This window comes from Cyprinodon variegatus, unplaced genomic scaffold, assembly GCF_000732505.1.
Source record: "Cyprinodon variegatus isolate N-32 unplaced genomic scaffold, C_variegatus-1.0 Scaffold87, whole genome shotgun sequence".
NCBI classification, from domain to species: Eukaryota; Metazoa; Chordata; class Actinopteri; order Cyprinodontiformes; family Cyprinodontidae; genus Cyprinodon; species Cyprinodon variegatus.
In genome coordinates this window covers 1,531,494-1,550,381 of record NW_015150540.1, presented here as the reverse complement: position 1 = coordinate 1,550,381, position 18,888 = coordinate 1,531,494, and the positions used below count along the sequence as shown (strand labels likewise).

Below are 18,888 nucleotides of genomic sequence, written 5' to 3'. Positions count from 1 at the left end.
GTGCACATTCCCAGAAGATTTCTATTTTATTTAAAATTAGCTGCAAACTTTAGCTTCACTAAAGATTTAAAGAAAAAATGACTTTCTCTCATTTATCCATCTAACTGTGGAAAATGGAGCCTAAGGTGTCAGTTTATCACAGAGACTACCGTTATATATAAAGTTAGAATTCTACTCTTGACATTAGCTATTATCCTAGATGCATTGCATAACTTTAGTATTCACAATTATGAAAAATAAAGAGTCTCAAGTGGGATTTCCTGAAAAGTAGCCGATCAAAGGCTGCTTTACTTTCTGAAGTTGGTTTCAATCTCAGTAACAAAAGTTGACATGAGAGCACAGAAACAGGCCCACAAACGAGCAGTAGAGAATCTAGAGGTGAATTAAGAGCAAACCATCAGCTATGAGCACAGAAAAGGAGCATAAACTCATGCTTGAGATATATTGGGGGTCTCATGGTATTGAATCTGCACACAGAACAATCAAACTGCATGTGGAGAGTAGTCCATGTGCATGTGTATGTCGCAAAAAAAAAAGTTTATGTGATGTATTGTGAGAACAGTTTGTACTGAAGCTGAAATCTCCATTGCAATGTGAATTGTAGTTGACAATAAAGATTAATGGATTGATTGTTTTATTTTGTTATTTACAATACTATAATGTTCACTTGCACGGCTGACTGTTACTATAGTAACAACTGTTTAAATGCATTTTGCACTACTTACATTGACTGGAATATTGATTTGCACCGCCAACTGTTTATTTACAGTACCAATTGTTTACAAATACATTTGTACTTGAACTGTAATATGCAATTACCTTCACTGCACTTTAATTCATAAAGCTTCTGTCCAAGTTTTATTTATTCATTTAATAGTAATAGGATTGTATATCCTGCACTTGCTGCTATTGCACTTCGGGTGTTTTTTGCGGGATATTACAATTGCCACATTGTGCTCCCCCCTTTAGAAATCCCTGAAAATCAAAGACAACAAACGTACTTTGCTGTTTAGCCATTACAACTTTATCTCAACATAATAAGGATGGAAAATATCTCTACTGTTTATTACATCCAATAGTTCACTGAGGGTTATACCACTTGGCAAACCTTCGGATGCCATTAGTCAGCCTCAATAGTGATTCACCCACCAGGCAGTCTTGACTGGATGTTGTTGTTATAGAGAGGGAATAAAACAGCCTCAGGGGTAAAACTGCAGCTAAAACACAGTCAGAAAAAGAACCAGTCATTCCACTTACCAGGTCTGTGAATGGGATAGTAGTCAAAGCCCAGCTTCTTGAAGGTTAGCTGCATTGCACCCTGCAGGCCTGGTGGGGGAGGCTCATCTGTGCAGGATCACATGAGAGTGCTTAGAACCAGCTCGACAGGAAATACCCATCAAATAAGGAACAATATGCAATGTTTTTGGGAATAACATCTCACACAGTCTTAGCTTCCCATCGAGATAAACCAAAAATATACAGCCTTCAATAGGATATGCTAACTGACAGCCATCTAACCTTCATCCATTGAAGAACTGTCATTGCATATGTGTAAGTCCAAACGTGATATGAAGGTGTGGTAGGATGACTCCTTGACATCATACAGATCAAAGTATTGACTGATGTTGTTGCTGGTGCCTGTGGAGGAAGGTGGAGGCTCGGTCCAGAGGTTGTGGATCACAGGGGACGGAGGAGCAGTCTAAACCGAAAGAAAAAGGCCAGATGAAAGCTAACGTCAGGATCTGTTATAAGAAACAAAATCTAGCAAAAAATATAAATAAATAAAAAGCTTTAAATTTAATATTATTAAGAATAATTTTAAACAATTATTTGCACAAATTTGTCTTTAAATTAGAAAGAGCTCTTAAGAGTTTTTTTAACCATAAAGACTGAACACAATGTACTTTTGCTAGTCCCTAATGGTTTATATGATCTACAGTTAAATTTTTTTGTAAAAAAAAAAAAAAAAAGAAAGAAAATCTAGTAAAAAATCGGATTATGAGAAATCAACTAGAGGCTCAGAAATCCTGATATTCCTTACAGAAAATGTCTAATAGCTTAGCAATATGCTCCTTGCCTTTTTTGCCATTCTGATCAAAGTACAAAACGAAAAAAAATAAATGTAAATATAAAGAAACAGTGAGTATGGACCAAAACGGGTCGAACCTGTAAGGAATCAGCAGTCATGCTCTTTCTCTGCTGAGCTGACTTCTCCATGGCCTCGCTCAGAGATTTGGCGTAATGTATGATGGCTTTGAGCTGAGAGTCTGTCAGCACCCACAGCAGGTCATCCAGAATGAAAAGAAGTTTGGACGCCATCACATTACAGTCCTTTATCTACAAATAAATAATAGATCAAAGAATTATGGCAAAGCAAAGAGTATATCAAATTCCTTCGACCGTGATGCTACATGCATGTGAAATGAAATATGAAGCCTTACTCTGCGTTTTAGAGCGATGCGAATGCGTCCCTGGTTGGTAATGAGCCGTAATGGGGTACTGCCAAGATCCTGGTCATCACTCTCAATGGCGTCTGCCTCGATTCGGAGCGTTTGCCAGGTTATTTCCTTAAAAGTCAACACCTGAAACAAGGTTAAAATTTCACATTATGACCACGTTGACAAAGCATCACAAATTTGCACTATATGGCTCACTGTCCAGGGCAGCACAACCTAAGGGTATAAAATTAGAACATCTGTGAGTGTTAAAATAAGTTTTATTTCATTGATTACATGTAAAGTCAATGGGAAGTAGCCAGCTGTGTTGTTTTTTAAGATGTAAGAAATTATCATTGTTGAAATTGGTAAGTTATACTGAAACTGGGAAGCTTTCGGTTTATTCTAACAATTAAATTTGTCTATTTTTCTAAATTTCTGTCAATCATGTCTAGATAAAAGTCTAAAATACATGAAATAGTAAAATTGAATTTTACAGTTCAATTAAACTACAATGAACACTGATTGTTTCAAATGTTTCTAGACTCGGGAAAATTTTATTTGATATATGAAAACAAAAAAGGAAGTAGTTTGATGAATTATTGAAACCTTTAAAATACAGTAAATCATAAAACTTTGAAATACAATGTTATATGTGAAAAAAAAGTAAATAGATAGATAAATAAATAAAGAATGGATTATTTTATTTTATTCAAGGTATTGCTGAACTCCTCATTAGGCTCTGAGGTATACGTTTGGTTTTCTATGGTTGAGTGAGCAGAGGTGAAGACTAGGATGAAGGGTTCACTCAGTTCTCTACTTTTGCCAGAACCCTACTGTAGGTAAAAAAGAAGGGACACAAATCTAATGAAGTGGTTAAGAAAGTCTCAGTCATAGAGAGCTTGTTTGTCCTGAAAAATGACCAGCAGCTTCCACAATCATGTGACCAGATTAACTGATTTACTGCAGGTTTCATAAGAACATGTGGCTTCAGTGAAAGAGGTTTACTTGGTTGATATGTGGCTGTCAGTGTAGCGAGCAACGCCTGCAGCACAGTACTCTACCTCTCCTCTCTTGGGATCAGTGATGCGGGTGTAGCGAAGGTCACTGCGCTGCCATTTTGGGTTGAGGCTGTTGCCCTGCAGCTGCCACAGCTCGAAGGAGGCGTGGAAGGCACGAGCCTGCACCTTGATCGTAATGGAATTGATCCTAACAGACATCCCCTCTACCACTTTCTCAGCAAAGCCATATTCACTGAAAATACACATACACCATTAAAAAAAAAAACAACAAACCTGTTTCTCGATCTCTGGCACTTCAGATAAGGGCGGATGGCTTACCTCTGTCCCTCTGTTATAGCAATTGGAGATGGACCGTTGGGTGGACGAGGCTCTTCACATGTCCTCATCTCAACCTCCACCTTATCCAAGAACTAAACAAAACATTAAGGCAACACAGAACTGAGCAAAAACAAAAGTAACCTAACATTTTTCATAATAAATAAAGACATACAACCCAGGAAGAAATGCCTCAGTTATAGCAAAGTTAGTTTTTTTATATCAAAGAGTTTTACCCCAAATATGTATACAGTCATCCTTACCAGGCAGATAGGACTTGTTTTCAACTTCGTCCATTGTATCTGAAAAGATTATAGACAAGCATCACATAGAAAGTAAACTACTGGACACAAAAACTTAATAAGCATAAAACCTTCACAGCAGATGGTGCAGAATGTTCTATTATAGAATAACTGGTCTCTGTAAAGCAATCATTGGACTGAAAGAACTGTCAAGTAATGTGCTATTTGACTAATCGTCGATAGAGACTTCAAATCAGGCCATTTACTAAAAGAACAACTTAGTCCGAGCAATAATTAATCTAAAACTGTTTAAAATATATACACATTTAACTTTTAAGATCAAAAACCCTCTTCATCTGTAAATACGCCTCATCCGGAACTCCTCAAATTGATTTCTGAGCATCAAATTTATTTTTTTGAACCCGTTTTTGCAATTTAAAGTACATTTACTACATATGCAATACAGGTTTGTTTTTACTGATGCTGATTTACTTAGGAGTATCTCTGTTTAGGTTAATCGATTAAACAAAAAATAATCGCTATAATAATAGATCACTTCAATAATTATTTGCTGGAGCTCTAGATCCAATAAAATGAGTTCGTCCAAATTTAAACCTAAATATAATTTCAGATAATTAGAAACATACTGGGAAAGTGGTAAAAAGTTGATAACAATGAACTGACATTTTAAAAGCTGTTTGCAGTGCTGCTGACACAGACAACAAAGCAGTAAAGTATGTATCAAGGTTTTAAAAGGATTCAACTAACAGTACAGGATATGAATCCTAAGCAATGCAAAGAATACTGTAAAAAAAATGTAGTAAATATTTGCATCTTACTCTAACAGTAAGGGATCTTGACATGCAGGATTATTGATATTGCTATTCCGTCTCTCAGCTATGCAAACACAGGCCACCATATCTCAGTCACAGTAGCCTCTGGTTGTTCCTCTGAATCACTAATGGCTTGTCTTTTATCAACAACCAACCAAATCTAAGAGATCAGAACGTTCATAGCAGAGCCACTAGTGTTCCCTATCTTTGTGAATCTGCCATTGCTCATTTAATCTACAAATGCACAGTCACAAAAAAAGAGAGAGATGCATCACAAGTGGGGGGAATTACTGCTTTTTGCTTTTAAAAAGAACATTGACAGAGTAATTAGGTTATTCATGTAACAACCAGAGTAGTTGAAAGAGTCACCAAGGACCTACCCTGATGGCGGCCTTGTTGCAGTAAACCCGTGTCACAGCCAACCAGGTCGGCAGGTCAAGCATGTTCTGTAGGACCTCTTCATCTAGCTCCAGGTTGGACAAGTGTCCTTCCCCTTTCAGCGTACTCAGGTTAATCTTGTCAGGGGACAGGTTCTTGGTGAACCTTGGAGATTTAAAAAAAAAAAAAAAAAAAAGGAAATGTGAGTCAAACTTATAACTGATGTTGGCAGGATGCTGCAACTCATTTTGAAGTGAAGATATAGATCAACTGTTCAAGTGTGCTCAGATGGTGAGCCACAGGAATCAAACAGAGCATCAGACACATGGACAGAAAGGAACAAAGTGTCAGATTCCTTTCTAACACAGTGCTTTGGTCACATCTGCTTAAAGAAACATCCTTTTATCACAGAATTGTTGAAGAATAAGACTTAGACTTAGATTTATTTGTCCTTTTGTTTACACAAGTGTAAAAAAAAAAGACATTTTGTTTAGAACAGCTCTCTGGACAACTTCATTTTTTTTAAAGTGGAGCCTTGAAAAATAGTAAAAAAAAATGTTAAAAACAGTAATATAAACATATGACTGTAAATATACAGTTTCAGCTTTTATTTTTTATATAGGCTAATGATAAAATATAATAAATATAATAAAATACAATACAATAACCCATTTAACAAAACATTCAGCAGTCTAAAGGCATTGGGGATGAAGCTGTTATGGAAATAATAGGATAGATAGAATAAGGCATTGTTTGTTTCCTTTTTTTCTGATAATGCTCTGAAAAGGAATGTGCATTGTATTTAGGCTTTATTCTGAATTCAAGGCAATCTTAGATCTTAAATACAGAGGTTAGAAAGAGACCATCTGTGGACAGAAAGCCTGACAAGGACCAAGGAAAACAGCCGACAGTTCAGAAGTTAAAAAGAACTTTAAAACAGACTTGTTTTTGTTTTTAAAAGCCAAAATAGCACGGTTCAATAGAACAAATCTGGCAAGTGTGTGATAAACCCAATGAGACCTGGCCCGTATACAAACAGGTCGGACTGGGAGGAGCATTAATCAGAGAAACAACCATAATGCCCATGACACCTCTGGAGATATAGAGACTCATAGCTCAGTTTGGGAGAGATGCTTTTCACAAATCTTTAAAGAAGAGGCAAAACTGAAAGAAGACATGCTTTTTAGTTTGGCTCTAATTATGCAGAACACTTAAGATCAGATCAAAATGGTTTGAGATCAAGTTTAAACCATTTAGCTTACAAGCAAAGCTGTATGATTAGTGGGAGAAAAAAAAAACAAGCTGACAACACATATCACAATTTGAAACATGTTGAGAAAAAGGTGAAGATGAGGGGCTTCTTGTCTTCTTCATGAACAGGGAAGTTGTTCAGTGCTCAAAGTGGGCAGAACTGAATGCAGGGCAGTCCTTAAAAACAGCCATGATAGAGGCTGGAAAAGATTTGAGAATGGAGCAGAAGTTCCTATTCCATCAACATGAAAATTACAAATAAAAAAAATCTGAATCAAATTTGGTTTTAAAACTGGTTCACCCAATGGGGTTTAACTTCTGCAAAAAACACTTTTTCAGATTTTCTATCTGTAAAACCATCTAAAAAATTATTTATAATTTTGCTTCCACCTATGAACTATTTGAGTGCATTTACTTTCTGTGCACCAACACACAAGTATGTGAGTGTTGAACCAGAGAAAGACCTTAAACAAACAGGTCGCCTGCTTTTCAGGACCTACTTTTAACAAAACTAATCTATCACATAAAAACCAAGAACAACACACTGAAGCTTCAGGTCGAAGACGACCAGAGACATTTGATGGGCATAAATACTTTTAAAACTCAGCTGTAAAGTAGAGGACCAAACTACGCTTTCACAAATATCTGTGAAAAATAAAGAGACGGGAGGAAACACAAAACCCTATTGAGGTATGATGTGTATCTTACCGTTTGAATAATATCTAAACTATTAGACTCCTGCTTTGTCAGTGTTCTAGACTAAACAAAGTTTCCAGCTCTGATGTAACTTTAGTAAAGATAAAGATAAGTAACACAGAGTTTAAATTTCCCTTCAGTGTGGAGCAATAAAACAGCAGTTGTTGTTAATGTAGAAAATAACATTTTTAATAACACTTTTAAAAATATGTACATTACAAGCCAACATATTTTTTTTTGTACTTCCATTTGATCACAAAGATTATACTGTTGCTACATTTTAATTAACCAGGTAATCCTTGCAAGTAATTGAGATTAATAAGGATTAATGGAAGGAAATATCCAGGTATTAAGAAGGAGGAAAGGACCTCTGCATATGCTTAGCTGAAATAAAAACAACAAATAAGCTTTAAAAAAATTACAACAGAGCAATATAGCAACATTTTAAGAAACAATCAAATAAAAAAAATTGCTAATACTTGTTTAAGATTAATTTTATGTTTACAGCTCCTTACTTTAAGAGTAACATAAAGTATTTTAAACCACACAAACTAAACAGCTTATCAATAATTTGATCTATCTTTGAAAAGAAAGGTCAAAATGTGGTTCAATGTCTTAGAAAACCTTGTTTTATTTCTACCTTGCATTGGGCTTGCTATTTATCCTTCAGATTGGAAAAACCTTATTTAATTTTACACTGACTGGCACAACAGGCTGAAGACTCAAATTAAACTTTAGCCTTTAACACACACACACACACACACACACACACACACACACACACACACACACACACACACACACACACACACACACACATATACATATATAAATGTATGTAAAAACCAGACCTAAAAGGGGAAGACTAACACACCACGGTAAGATCAGTTTTCCCCTGAGAGGACGCTTCAAATACAGAATGAAATAAAGTCAGAGGAAGAGAAAGTCTCCAGAAAACTAAAGGGGGTTTTCAAAAAACATTTTTTAAAAACCCCTATTCCTTGGGCTGAATTCTCAGCATGTTCTGGTTGCTCCATTTTTCATCTACACATCATTTTAATAGTAAGTTATTAAGCGTCTTGGAAGGCTTAAAGACAAACTATAAATTATGTGTGTTTAGGTCATACATCTTATTTATTTCAAAATCCCATATCTTTTCTGAAAGATTTCAGAAAATTTTGTCCATTTTACAAACACCAAAAAAATTATTCAGCTATGCTGCTGAATAATTTTTAAGAATCACTTAGCAAATAAATCTATATTACATATTTATATTCTCCCTTCTTATCTTATAAAGTGTGCGCAGTGCATAAAACGAAGCCAAAAGCTGCTCAGCATGCAAATAGGCCCGAGAACTAATTTTGGGCAACACTAATGTCTCCCATGGGCGGTTCCAGACAGAGTGACCAGCCCTCTGTAGAACTGGTCCTAGCCCCTGTGCTAAAAACATACACTACAAATATTAAAATGTAAGCCAACCTTTCTCAAAATTTCCAATTGATTTGGGAAGGTAGGTAAGACAATTTACCAATGTAAAGTGACCAACATAAAAAAAAACACTCCACTATATTATTTCAGGTGGAAAATATGTTACTTTCTTATTCATCGGCAGATCATCTTATTTACCTGCTCAGTTTACAGACAAATGCACTGGTTTTTAAAAAGTTAAACTTTTTTTTCATCCGCTTTTGCAGTGTACAACAAAATGAAATTCTCACAATGATATGCGCTAACAGAAAGGATATCACTGCAGGAAGTGACTATCTAACCAAACCTAACAATCTTAGTTCTGGCCTAAAGGCATTTCTGATCTTGTTTTGAGATTGATATCTTTGTTTTGAGAATATTTATATATAACAGGGTTTATACAGGAATGAGTAACTCTTAATTGAATGATTTTTAACGCTCTTTTAATGTTCTTAGAAATAATTTCAATGCCATCAACAAGTACCCCTGATTCGTGACCCAAATTCCTAGTTTTTCCAGACATTCTCTAGCTTTTTCTTGGATGTTACACGCGGCTTTACGATCAACTGCAAGCTGTTCTGTGCAAACATGCGGAACCAGTTATATCTGATATAATATATCTGACGAAATTGTTTGTATAAACCTGTTTTTTTTTTAATAAAGCATTTTAAATGCCACTATAATCACATTTTCCACAGCTGCCAATTAAGGCTTTCATTAAAAAAAAAAAATGTAATGACTTTTAATGATTTTTAATGACCGGTGAAAACCCTGTATTATCACACCAAGAGGTCTCACAAAGTGCACTGTGACTGCTTTGACAGAATATTGCACCTATTTTTTTTGTATATTTTTTATAGAGTCTTCACAAAGGAATTTAATCGTCTAACAGAATCTGCTCTTTCTCAGTATATCAATCTAAAAAAAAAACATAACTTTTTGGCTAGATTTAAAACTTGTAAGAATTGGTTAGGTGGACAACCTTTGTAGTGTGTCACTAATTAATCACTTGGACCAATTTAATATTTCACTTTTACTATTCACTTTAACAGTTATTTACAAATTAGAGTCACATTTACTCTGATCTTTAAGACATGCCCTGTTTTTATTTGTTAGATCAGGAGTTTGCAATCTTTGTGGCTCACTAAATATACTAAATGACATATTCTATCCGTATTTTTTTTGGGAGGGGGGTCTGTGGCCTCATGAAAAAACATGCCCATCCTTTGCCTCCCTAATAAGTGTCACCTAAATCCACCACAGATGCAGACACACCCTGGATGAAGAGCCACATGGCCCTGAAGAAGGGATTTTCCTAGCAGTGATGACAGGGAGGCATAACAGTGAGCAGGTCTGCTAAACCTCTGCACTGGAGTCCAGCCTGAAGAAAAACACTGATGGCTAATCAGATTCAATCCTATCATAGAACAGGAGCAACAAAATGAATGCTGGTAAATCAGAGCACAGACACCTCTGTTTCTTAGGCAGAAATATAACCAATCCCAGCAAATGACCTGCAAATGCATGAACAAGCACTTAAAACAATCATTCATTTGAAATGACACCCAAGTGTCCTACATAGAGGTCTACAGATTGAAGTTACCTACGTTGTTAAGTCAGTTTGGATAAATAGGCTACACAAAACAAGGCAGAAGTGATGAGAATAAACAGATAGGTGTTTAGGAGACGTCTGCTGCGTGACCCCGTTAAGTCTTTCCACTCTTATTTTTGACGCTGACGTTTGTTTAATGCCTGTTTAAGCTAAAGGAACATGATACACAGGAACAGTAACGTTACTACAATTTAATACCGAAATGGGCTAGCTGGCTAACATAAAAAAAAAAAACACTTACCTTGACAAATGTTTCAGAATCTGCTTTTTAATAATCCCTGCCATTGAGGACTAGTGTATATGACGTAAAACCGTCGGTGGCTTTACTAAGTACCCAAAGACTAGCTGTCAGTTTCCTTCGTGTGGTACATGGCGATAACTGACTGCATCTTGTTAGCGGCTGTTACCTCTTCGCTAAACACCGGACAGCAGCAGCTAAACCCCAAGGCTCACGCGCACGCAAACACTGAGCTCGCGAGCTTAAAGAAAAGAAGGGGGGAAAAAAAACATGGGACAGCAGCTATTACACAATGCTGCCACCTAACGGATGTTTGATGTAAATGCAGTAACATTTATCAGTTGCTGTATTTGATGTTAAAATTAAAATACCTACGGGAAATTCGCAGCAAAGTTAAATTCATATCAACGTTTTATTTACTTTACTTAGTCAATTTAAAAGTACATCATTCTTTTACAATATATTGATCTAATGTGGACAGATTAATAAAAACTGTCTCAAATTGTTTCTCAATAACTCATAATGTATGGAGGACCAACTATGCCATATTTGAAAATAAATACATAAATGAATAAATGCTCAATAAATAAATAAGCATACAATAATTGCCCCCCAAAAAACAATAAACAAATAAATGTAGGTAGAAATTAAATTATACAATTGTACATATCTCTTTTAATTAGCTTCTTTATTTATTCACCTTTGTAATAATTGCCTTATTTATTTATTGTCCATTATAATCTTCAACTTTATTCATTTACTACTTATTTTTTAGGTATTTATTTATTTATGTGCATGTGATATTTTTGTCTGTTTTATTCTTCCTTTGTATTTTTTTTTACCCTATTTATTTATTTAGCGCTATTTATTTCTGCCTGTCATTTTTACATTTCTGTATGCATTTCTGCCTCAATATATAAATTAGGAAGGGCTCTGTCTTAGAGTGTGTCTGAATGCGGCAGAGTTGGTCCTCCACACTAATGTTAAATAGCATTCATAAATAAATTCATAAATGAACACTCGTTGATTAACGATATAGCTGATTTCTAAAACACATATCCAACCCATGACAAATATCATTTTTTTGGAGTGCTGATACAACTTGGAATAACTTTACAATTTCTTAAATGAACCTGTTCTTTATCATACCATCACACTTTGAGGTTCCAATAAATATGAAAACAAAAATCTATTTTCGATTTCTTAAAATTATATTATTAAATGTATGGATTTATTCTAATATACGGAAGAGGATTAGGGCCACTGAAAAAATTACAAAAAAGTTAACTGATTTTTAAATATTATTTTAGTTTTATATGGGAAAATAAGTCAGAATTCTGATTTTAATCTCAGAATTCTGATTTTAAACTCAAAATTAAGACTTTTTTTTTCCAGAATTCTGACTTTAATCTCAGACTTCTGACTTTTTTCTCAGAATTCTGACTGAATTTTGAAAGGTAACAAACATGTTAGCATCAAGCTGTAGCCATGTCTGTTTTAGAGACTAGCTCTCTTTTTTTAATCACCTTCTGCTCCTCCATTAATGAAATAGCATCACCGGGGACCCCTCAGGCACGTAAAAAGTGGCCTAGTTTTGTCATTTTTCTCCCAAACAACTCACATTTTTGTCAGTGAAGCTGAGTGCTCCCACATGTCTTCATGGTGCCCATCTACATAAAGATCCAAAATCTTCGATTAAAGTCAGTGTTCCGAGATTAAAGTTAGACTTCTGAGAAAAAAAAGTCAGAAATTTGAGAAAACAGTCAGAATTCCGAGTAAAATTTCAGAATTCTGAGAAAAAAATAGTCAAAAATTTGAGAAAACAGTCAGAATGCTGAGGAAAAAAAAGTCAGAATATTGAGAAAAAAGTCAGATATTTGAGAAAAAAGTCAGAATTCTGAGAAAAAATTCATAATTTTGAGATTAAAGTCAGAATTCTGAGAAAAAAGACAGAATTCTGAGATTAAAGTCTGAATTCTGAGATTAAAGTCAGAATTCTGAGAAAAAAGACAGAATTCTGAGATTAAAGTCATAATTCTGAGAAAATAAAGCCAGAATTCTGACATTAAAGTCATAATTCTGAGTGAAAAGTAATAATTCTGAGAAAAAAGTCATAATTCTGAGATTAAGTTAGAATTCTGACTTTTTTTTCTCATATTATACTGAAATAAAATCAGTAAGTTTTTTTTTTTTTTTCCAGTGGCCCTAATCTTCTTTCGTACTAATACGTGTGACTTGATCATACACATATATTTATATTATTTTTTTCAGTAATTTGGATTCTATTTAAAAGATTAGGGTTCCTCATGTCATTGCTGCAGTGAACTGTTGTAGAGAATAGCCAATAATGTGTTGTTGTTGTATTTCTCTGTTCGCTCACTCGCAGGCTCCAGTCATGTGACATGCGCACTGGGCCCTGCTTCACAGTTTGTTATGAAAAGTCGAGGCCTCGGTGTAAATTAGTAGCACGGCCGCCCCTGTCTTCACCCCAGGCTTCTCTGTCATGGAGGGCATGGACCTGGACCTGGACCTGGACCAGGAGCTCATGCAGAAATTCAGCTGCATGGGCACAACAGATAAAGACATTTTAATATCGGAATTTCAGAGGCTCCTTGGGTTCCAGCTGAACCCCGCCGGATGCGCCTTCTTCTTGGACATGACCAACTGGTGAGCTCGGGGATTCGTTTGGGGCCTGCTGTGAGCTGGGTGTGGGAGAAAATGTACAGACATTTAGCTAGCTTTCTGTTTAGCATATCACGCAGCACGAAGTGTATTAATACGAAAGGGGAAACGGTTAATTAAAAAAAGTGATACATTTCATTGACTTAACAAAGAACACTATCGTTTGGACGTATTAGCAGGAACGGCTAACGACGCTGTAGTAACGTAACTAGCTGAGTCAGTGTGTGACGTTCCAGGGACACTGTCCGGCAGTGTTTACATGGCCCTTAAACATACTGCTTTCATTATATTATTCTCTTAAATTATACGAATTTCCTCCCTGACATATTCTAGGATTCAAAATACAATTACATTATTATGACATATCTGTTGCAAATACAACCCAAGTGATCGCCTCATTTATTACATAATCTAGAAGCGGCTCTCCGCTTTTCAATCTAAACTCATTTCGTAAGAGGATGAGTTAAAAAGATTTCTGATGTCGTTGACATTAAATGGGAAATATGTTTTTGCTGTTTGAATTGATCTGACTTCCTCTGGCTGCTTGTTTTTAAACCCAGAAGTCAGCTACTCAGTGCTTTTTGTGGAAGAACGAAAATAAATGTGTCTTGAAGTTATCCCTAAAACTAATCTCTCGTCCTAAATGTAGCTTTAAAAGAGGCAAGCATCGTCCTAGAAGGAGTTTATATAGTTTTAAGTACCTTGTAAAAGTCTTGATCTTTTCTAGATACACAACATAATCACAAAACATCATTATTTTGATCAGAATTTTAAAAAGATACATTCTCTAATATCGCCACAAATCAAAATCGTATAACTGTAACAAAAATCTGTTTTCAACAACGTTTGCTAACATGCCTCTAAATAAAATCCAAGGCGGTGCATAGCATACACGAAACATCGCCTGAACACACCATTGTAAAACATGGTGGTGGCAGTATTATGCACTTGGGATACAATTCTGCTGGAGGTGAAGATGAATAGAGTGAAACCCACCAATGCAATTTTAAATGAAATCAAAATTACTAAATGATTCATCCATAACAAACAAAAAGAAAAAAAGGATTTTAGTTAACTTGGAGTACTCTCATTTTAACTTTAATGTTCTTGTTCTGTGTGAACTGCTGCTGCTAAATCACAGAAGTATGGTTTTGGTTATAAATCTGTATTAGTTTCTTAATATTTTTATTGCCATTCTTCTCTTTATATAATCTAGGAACCTACAGGCTGCCATAGGAGCTTACTATGACTTTGAAAGCCCGAATTTCAGCGCACCTTGCATGTCCTTTGTGAAGGATGTGACAATCGGCGAGGGTGAATCTGTTCCACCTGACACACCATTTACAAAGACTTGGAGAATACAGAACACAGGTAAGCCAGCTGGATCCACTCACGGCTGGCCATTCTTTAAGTCTGCAAAGGATCTAATTTAAGCATAAAGACAGTTTTTGGTCCTTTCTTCTCATTTTCTAAAAGATAGAAAAGAGATAAATGCACATTGGTTCAGCTATCTTAAGCTAGAATTGGATGGATTCTTCAGTCTCTTGACCCTCTTAGATCACGCTTTGGACCTTAAGTTTTACGATTTCTGACTCTACCTTTTTACCTCGTTTTTCAAACAAAATAAAGGTATCTAAATAAAGGATGTAGATTTGACCAATCAGAGGCCTCCTGTCTGCGGTCACCTGCAGTTTTGGAGAGGTGCAGCAGAGTGTCTGTGGAAGGGGCGGGGGCATATCTGTGTTAACTGCGACACACACGCAGACGACCTGGTTTCTGAGTAGAAACCAGCCGTTTTTCTGCGTGCTCCCGTTCTCCCCAAGTCCACACTTTCCTCTGTTTTTCTCAAGAACATACTTGGCAAGGACATGAATCCGTACTCGCGTTCTTGTGAATTAAGAAATGGCTGATGTTAGAGCCCTTTCTGTAATAAGTGGCAAAGAATGAGTCAAAATCATTCCAACACAAAATGCTGTCAATTGTCAAATGAGCTGTTCATTTGTTTGCATCCCTTCCAGGTGCAGAGTCATGGCCGCCTGGGGTTTCTCTGAAGTATGTGGGAGGTGATCAGTTTGGTCACGTGAACATGGTAATGGTGCGCTCTTTAGACCCCCAGGAAATGACTGATGTCAGCGTGCAGATGCATAGCCCTGTCTCTCCTGGCATGTACCAGGGTCAGTGGAGAATGTGCACAGCTACAGGACTTTACTACGGAGGTGAGGACAGCACACCTACTCTACAGCAACTGCTTATTGCCTGATGGCAACTTCCTGCACTGTTTGTCATCATTTGTTTGATATCAGCATTTTTACTGTGAAATAAGCTCCAAAAAGGCCTTAAACAGAGTAGAAAACAGCAATATTAAGATTTAACATTGATGCGCTGCCTGCGAGCTTTGCCATGTTCCCAGTAAAATTCTCCCTGAGTAATCTGATCTAAGTGAGCCGCTCTTCATGCAAATGTAAGGTAGAGCTACACTGTTGGCAGAACAACAGTGCAGAATATCAGCAGCTCTACTGGAAGTTCTGTTGAATTTCAAATACGTTTTGTTGCCAGAACAATCATTTTATCATTTGGCATTAATGAATTAAAAACTCAAGCAAATTGTTTAGTGGAGATATTAGCAAAGAGTTTTTCTGTGTTTAGTTATATTAAGAGAAAAGTATTTTCAAGTAGAAAGCCATTCACGACTCACCTGTAATTATCTGTTGTTTTTTTAATGTTTGTTATAAAAACAAAGAAAGGGTACGATAATTTGGGACTTCAAAGTTCTTGTTTATTTTTAACCAGTGAAATTTACCGCATCAATACGATCAGCAGCTGCTTTCCAAACAGCATCTTTGGGAACTTGTGAACTTAGCACTGAGCTTTAAATCAGCATTAACATGTGTTGTGATAGACACCAAACCGTTATCAATAAAAAATATGTCCAATAAAATATTTTGTTTTCTCGGGAATTTAAGCAGAAGAAAGGATTTAGCCTCCCACCGCCAAACTAAGCAAAGTTGGTTGCAAAACTGGCCTCATTTAAGGTTAAAGGTTATGTTTTAATAGGGTTATGTTACAATTAAAATTCTGGCTTTTTTTTTCCCTGGCCCTGATTTCAAATAGGTAAACAAAACACTCATCAATAATTATGAATATATGTGAAAGGCTTATTTCCTGCTACATTTTTTTTTTAGAGAATATTACGCAGACCTATGTGTGAACATGAGACGTATTGATTAAACATTTGGTGGATTTTGGATCCAGTAACCACAGCAAATGTAATAGTATCAAAAACAATCAGAGCAGACCTTAAAGTGCAAACAAATGTCCTGTTATTCCATTCCAAACCCTTTACAACCATACACACTGACAAACAAAGTTGGTAATTTAGTGATTTTTTATTTTTGTTTCCCCCCTAACTAGTAAGGAAAGCAAAAAGTACAAACGGGGCACCGTGTCTCTGGCTATGCGGGGAGCACATCACTACCGTGCCGAGCTATTAACAGCCTTGCTTCTGTTAACAGCTAGCTTGTTAGCTATCTGGACTGGGAACCTTTTAAAATATGCATTTCAATACACAACCCCATTTATTCTAATACAACCGCACCTAAATAAACTGGCCATCCCCCCCTCCCTTGACGGTGTCGTGCCAAGGTGGCACACCAGGAGCACGCATGGAGTAGCAGCTGATGGAGTTCACTCCGCCTCAATTTCACTACATTGGAGAACTTTAAGCCCTGCACTTTCAAACAACAGATGACTTTATTGCTTTTTTGGGAACAAACTTCTCACACGCCTGTAGTTATGATGTCGTTTGCTGTTTCGTGTGACACTATCGCTTAAAAAACCGCAACCTGGAAGTAATACTGCCGCTACAGAAACTTAGAGGAGCCGAAAATGCACCGTTATTAAACAAATAATAATAATAATTTACTTTTTTTTTTTTATTGCCTGCAGAAAAAATTTAAAGTAATTAATTGAATCAGTTTTTTTTACCCAGGTCTATTGCTAGGCATAACATCCACACTCCACATGAAAATCTAACATCTTGGCTCCAACAGCCCAGGTTGTTCTTTAGATTTTTTCAAAAATCACACCCATTCCTTACATTATTTCATTAATAATCTAATGAGTTCCTTGAGTATGTTTTGTATAATCGATCATAATATGTAGCTTGTGAGAGCAGCAGTTCTTCATGAAGATAAATTGTTTTATAATTGAATTTTAATTTCAGTGAAGCTATTCAGGTGCCTAAAATACCTCTTTGTAGAGCTTAGGAGGTAAATTATAACCAATACATTTTACTGAATAATGTAGGACAGGAAGGAAACCACTGCTTCTCTGACTCCAATTTTAATAGTAGGGGGCTATATTTACAATTAGCTGATATATATTCAAGCAGTTTTAATACAAAAAAGTGCTGAATATGTGGATGATGTGATTCCATCTGTTTGTGCCGTCAGATGTCATTTGGGTTATCCTGAGCGTAGAGGTCGGAGGCCTCCTTGGAGTCACACAGCAGCTCTCCTCTTTCCAAGCCGAGTTCAACACCCAGCCTCACCGCAGCCTAGAAGGAGACTACAACCCCTTTGCCTCGCCACAGAAGAGCAAGTGTCCCAACAGTAACAACAACCACGTCCACAGCGACAGCAGCAGTAGTGTCACAGAGGAACATTTGCAGGGAAACCCAAACCAGCTGCAGCAAGGCCAGAATGGACTTTCACACAGCTCTGTGGATATAGTAGCAAACCGTCTCCAAAGCAGTCTATCAGTAGTCCCTTGTAACCAGGTGAGGTATTTTTAGAGTGAAGAAATATTGAGTGAATAATGTTGTTCTGCAAACTGCTGGGTTTGATTCAGGGCTGCAACTAACGATTATTTAGCAAATCGATTAATCCATGGATTACTTATTTTGATCAATCGATTAATAATCAGATAGGCAAAGGTTCCTTAAAAAAGTTATTTTATAGAATTAAACCAGGTGAAACTCAAACTTCCATTTGAGGACTTCTGGATAGCATATTTACAGATGAAAACTTTTTATTTATTTATAAATTTATTTGTTTTGAGTTTTTACGGCACTAGTTTTTTGGACAGTAGGCTGACAGAAAATGGGGTATGAGAGAGAGGGAGAGACATGCGGCAAAGGACCACAGGTCGGATTCTGACCTGGGTCAGCCGCGTCCAGGACTAAGGCCCCTGTTCTTTTTTTAATCTTAAATGCAAAAAGTGTTGTTTTTTTTGCAATTTGAATATCATTACTGCTCTGTGGGTTGCTCTGTCAGCTAAATGCTTTTCACTCTCTATACTCCAGTTAACAATTAATCAGTTACTAAATTAGTTGACTATAATTTCAATAATCAATTAATCAGGATTAATCCGATTGTTTCAACCCTAGTTCCATCAAACATATTTATCAATATCTCAATGGTTATACCTCTCCTGTACCGTTCACAAGGCTGAAGCAAACAGAGGAGATTTAGTTTTACTTGGTTAGCCATTTCTGTGATGATTTAGTCATATGTTTTCATAATCCTGTTGACAGAACCTGTGATTACCCATCTATAGTATACTGGTAAAGTTCACGATGTTTCTATTTAGTATAAATGTTTTTTGTAGAAAGTTATCCTGTTCTATTGAGAAGCTTTGATGTGGTTTAGATTGCCATTCTAGTTACAGCGACCACATTTCATTACTTTCCTTCATTTCAACATTTCCACCGTGCTCTG

General features: G+C 36.3%; 2 protein-coding genes across 2 annotated transcripts in view; one reads left to right on the top strand and one right to left on the bottom strand.

The window, feature by feature from the left end:
- Positions 1-10,692, bottom strand: part of uhrf1bp1 (UHRF1 binding protein 1) — a 27,127-nt gene extending 16,435 nt beyond the window's left edge. The window contains exons 1-9 of the mRNA XM_015373468.1: positions 10,493-10,692; positions 5,228-5,390; positions 4,036-4,074; positions 3,776-3,867; positions 3,500-3,689; positions 2,442-2,582; positions 2,167-2,337; positions 1,519-1,699; positions 1,258-1,344 (exon numbers count right to left, since the gene is read on the bottom strand). Coding sequence (XP_015228954.1) covers positions 1,258-1,344; positions 1,519-1,699; positions 2,167-2,337; positions 2,442-2,582; positions 3,500-3,689; positions 3,776-3,867; positions 4,036-4,074; positions 5,228-5,390; positions 10,493-10,536 — 1,108 coding nt within the window. The 5' untranslated portion in view covers positions 10,537-10,692. The remainder of the gene's footprint in view (positions 1-1,257; positions 1,345-1,518; positions 1,700-2,166; positions 2,338-2,441; positions 2,583-3,499; positions 3,690-3,775; positions 3,868-4,035; positions 4,075-5,227; positions 5,391-10,492) is intronic.
- A 2,268-nt stretch (positions 10,693-12,960) lies between these two features.
- The window catches only part of LOC107083938 (uncharacterized protein C6orf106 homolog), a 10,618-nt gene continuing 4,690 nt past the window's right edge, over positions 12,961-18,888 (top strand). The window contains exons 1-4 of the mRNA XM_015373537.1: positions 12,961-13,156; positions 14,388-14,542; positions 15,190-15,387; positions 17,623-17,948. Coding sequence (XP_015229023.1) covers positions 12,993-13,156; positions 14,388-14,542; positions 15,190-15,387; positions 17,623-17,948 — 843 coding nt within the window. The 5' untranslated portion in view covers positions 12,961-12,992. The remainder of the gene's footprint in view (positions 13,157-14,387; positions 14,543-15,189; positions 15,388-17,622; positions 17,949-18,888) is intronic.